The 3,130-nt window shown below is 42.8% G+C and overlaps 1 protein-coding gene across 1 annotated transcript; it reads left to right on the top strand.

Annotated features, from left to right (window-relative positions):
• The first annotated feature begins 552 nt into the window (after window positions 1-552).
• On the top strand, window positions 553-2,240 carry LOC107494151 (uncharacterized). The gene is made up of 4 exons (XM_016115181.1): window positions 553-844; window positions 928-1,521; window positions 1,684-1,926; window positions 2,005-2,240. The coding sequence occupies exons 1-4, from the start codon at window positions 553-555 to the stop codon at window positions 2,238-2,240; spliced, it is 1,365 nt and encodes a 454-aa protein (XP_015970667.1).
• Window positions 2,241-3,130: the final 890 nt, after the last annotated feature.

Here is a 3,130-nt window from a genome sequence, read left to right on the forward strand (position 1 = left end):
AGGCTGCGTTTTTTGCGTTGTCAGATTATTTTTTTGAAAAATGAAAAACGCAGGTTGCGTTTGTTGAGGAAAAAATATTTTAATGAAGAGGCCTGCCTATAAATACGAAGCATTTCTCGCCCAAACGGCCTCACTCCCATTCTACTCATCATACTCTTCTTTCGAATACATATGTTGTAGTTCTTAGTTTTTTTGGCAATTAGGTGTGTCAAAAAAATCGGAGTAGGTGAGGTTGAAGTTATGGAAAATATTGCAAATTTGCGAGTATATTATAACGGTGAAGTTATACCAAACACACATGAAGGAGTGACTTTTGTTTGTGAATATCCGTCGTCATTTGCTATTCCATGTACCATGAGCTTTGTCGAGTTTCAAAATGGGCTTTGTAATAACATTCAAAGCCACATTTTGAAAAGGGTGAGCAACCTTTTATACAAAAGTCCTGTGCAAGTATTTGGTGGGTTAATACAGTTTTAATTAATGCCCATCACTGACGATGCCAGTATGCAGCGGATGTTCTGTATTTATCAACAAACCTGATTTCACGTGCCGATGATAGAGTTGTACGTGGAGTTTGAACAGCAGTCAGGGTCGGGCGCGGTCGGCGAGGAGGTCAATGTTGATGAGCTCGGGGATATAGATTGGGAAGAAGATAATAATGACAGTGAAGAGAAGTTCGAAGCTAACTATGAAGTCGATAACGGAGACTTGGCAGGCAATCCAGAGGTGCAAATTGAAGCAAATGCGATTGTAAGCCAGCACCCATTTAGTGTTCCCTCTTTTATGCGGACTCTAGATCTCGAAGCCATGCATGACCCAGAATTTCCTGAGTATGCGAATACGAGTATGTTATGATTATTAACTAAAGTTTCCTACAATGTTTATTTTATTTGCCTTGTTTGACTGATGGTGGTGCGCATGCCGTAGGTGAAGACAACGCTACGGCAGAAGATGGCGAGTTTAGTGTTGGAATGGAATTTGGTTCGAGAGAGTCGGTGATATCTACAATTAAAAGCTACACTATCTCTAGAGGAGTTGATTACACTGTGTATGAGTCTGAGTCGCAGACATTCTATGCGAAATGTAAGGGGTATGGTGTAGGGTGCGATTGGCTTATCCGGGCTAGCTTGATTCGAAAGAAAACTTGTTGGGAGATCAGGAGATACAATGGCAAGCACATGTGCACCGTTGGAACGATATCACAAGATCATGCCAAGTTGGACTCGGACACAATTGCAGATGCCATTAGGCCGTTGGTCGAATTAGACCCCTCGATAAAGGTGAAGTCTGTAATTGCAGAAGTTCAATCTTGGTTCAACTACACTGTCAGTTACCGCAAGACTTGGTTGGCAAAGCAGAAAGTTGTTGCCAAGGTTTTTGGTGATTGGGAAGTTTCTTACCAGACTCTGCCAGTACGGTTGAAAGCAATGACGGTTAAAATGCCAAGGTCTCGTGTTCAAATCAAAACGCTCCCCGTTTACCGTGAGACTGAGGAGGTTCAAGGTGTAAGAGTTCTGCACCGTATTTTTTGGAGCTTCTATCCATGTATTGTAGCATTTAGACATTGCAAGCCACTGGTGCAAGTTGATGGCACGCACCTTTACGGAAAATATAAAGGTGCACTTCTGGTACAGGTTGTACAAGATTGAAATCAAAACATTGTGCCTATTGCATTTGCCATAGTCGAGGGCGAGACGGCAGACGCATGGGAGTTTTTCCTGACGAATTTGCGGAGATATGTTGTTACCATTGATGGTGTGGGTATTATTTCTGACCGCCATACTTCCATCGACGCTGCAATAGCTCGCACTAACGGTGCATGGTCACCACCAAGGGCGTGGCACATGTACTGCATCAGGCACATCGGCTCCAACTTCTTAAGGAGGTTCAAGGCTCCATATTTGCATAAACTCGTGGTGAACACATGTATTTTAACTCGTTGTTATGGTTCTATTCATAGTAAATTTGTGGCATCTGCTTATGACTAAATGGTTTGTTCAACAGGCTATTCTAGGACAGAGCAGGAGTACAACAAAAACTACCAAAGGCTTAAAGAGCGGGGTGAGGCATATACTCAATGGTGCAATGAGATCGGTGTTGAGAGATGGGTGTTGGCATTCGATGGTGGTCATCGTTGGGGACATATGACGACAAACTTGGTAGAGTGGATAAATTCTGTCTTGAAGGGTGCAAGCAACCTTCCTGTGACTGCCCTGGTCCGTCAACTTTCTATCGGCTGAATGAGTTGTTCACTCAGAAGAGTACCGAGGCTCATGAGCGTCTCCGCAACGGATTCACGTATTCAGAATTCGCAACGAAGAGAGTTGAAGAATGATTCTGACGTGCAGAAAATGTTGTGGTCAACCGGTTCGACAGGCGCAACGAGATGTTTAAGGTTCGTGAAATGCAAGATGGTACCATTTACACTATCAACCTTGCGCAACGACACTGCGACTGTGGCCATTTCCAGGTTGAGCGACTTCCATGTCGCCACGTGCTTGCATGTTGCGCCAACCAGCGTCTCGATTGGCAAGTGTACGTGCACGATGTGTACGTGCACGATGTGTACAAGATGTCAAAAATTTTCAAGGTATACAGAAGCGAGTTTGTTCCGATGGGTAACACATCTACATGGGATATATACGAAGGAGCGAAGGTGATCGCCTACTGGACATTGAGGCACATGACGAAGGGAAGACCGAAGTCCACCCGCTACTTGAATGAGATGGATTCGTGTGAGATGCGTGGTCCTCGCCGGTGCACTATATGTGGACGCGAGGGACATAGCCGCAGCCGATGTCCTCAGCGCACAGGTCCAAGCTCCGCTGGAGGTTATTAGTGGTTAAGCTTTTCAATGTTACTTTGTTATGACCTACTTCACAATTATATGTTACTTTTTTTGTAACATCGTCATTTGCTTTAACCTAGTTAACAATTTATGATAAATAAAGTTTTTAACCTCGTTATTTAATTTTTTAGGGAATAAACATTTTTGATCCAGAATAAACATTTTTTAGAGTTACACGGGAACAAAGCTAAATATGTCATAATAATAATACTGAACAGAATCATCTAAATATGTCATAATAATAATACTGATACAAATGTGAATACAACACTGAATCTAACA

Source organism: Arachis duranensis, chromosome 6, assembly GCF_000817695.3.
Source record: "Arachis duranensis cultivar V14167 chromosome 6, aradu.V14167.gnm2.J7QH, whole genome shotgun sequence".
Lineage (NCBI taxonomy): Eukaryota > Viridiplantae > Streptophyta > Magnoliopsida > Fabales > Fabaceae > Arachis > Arachis duranensis.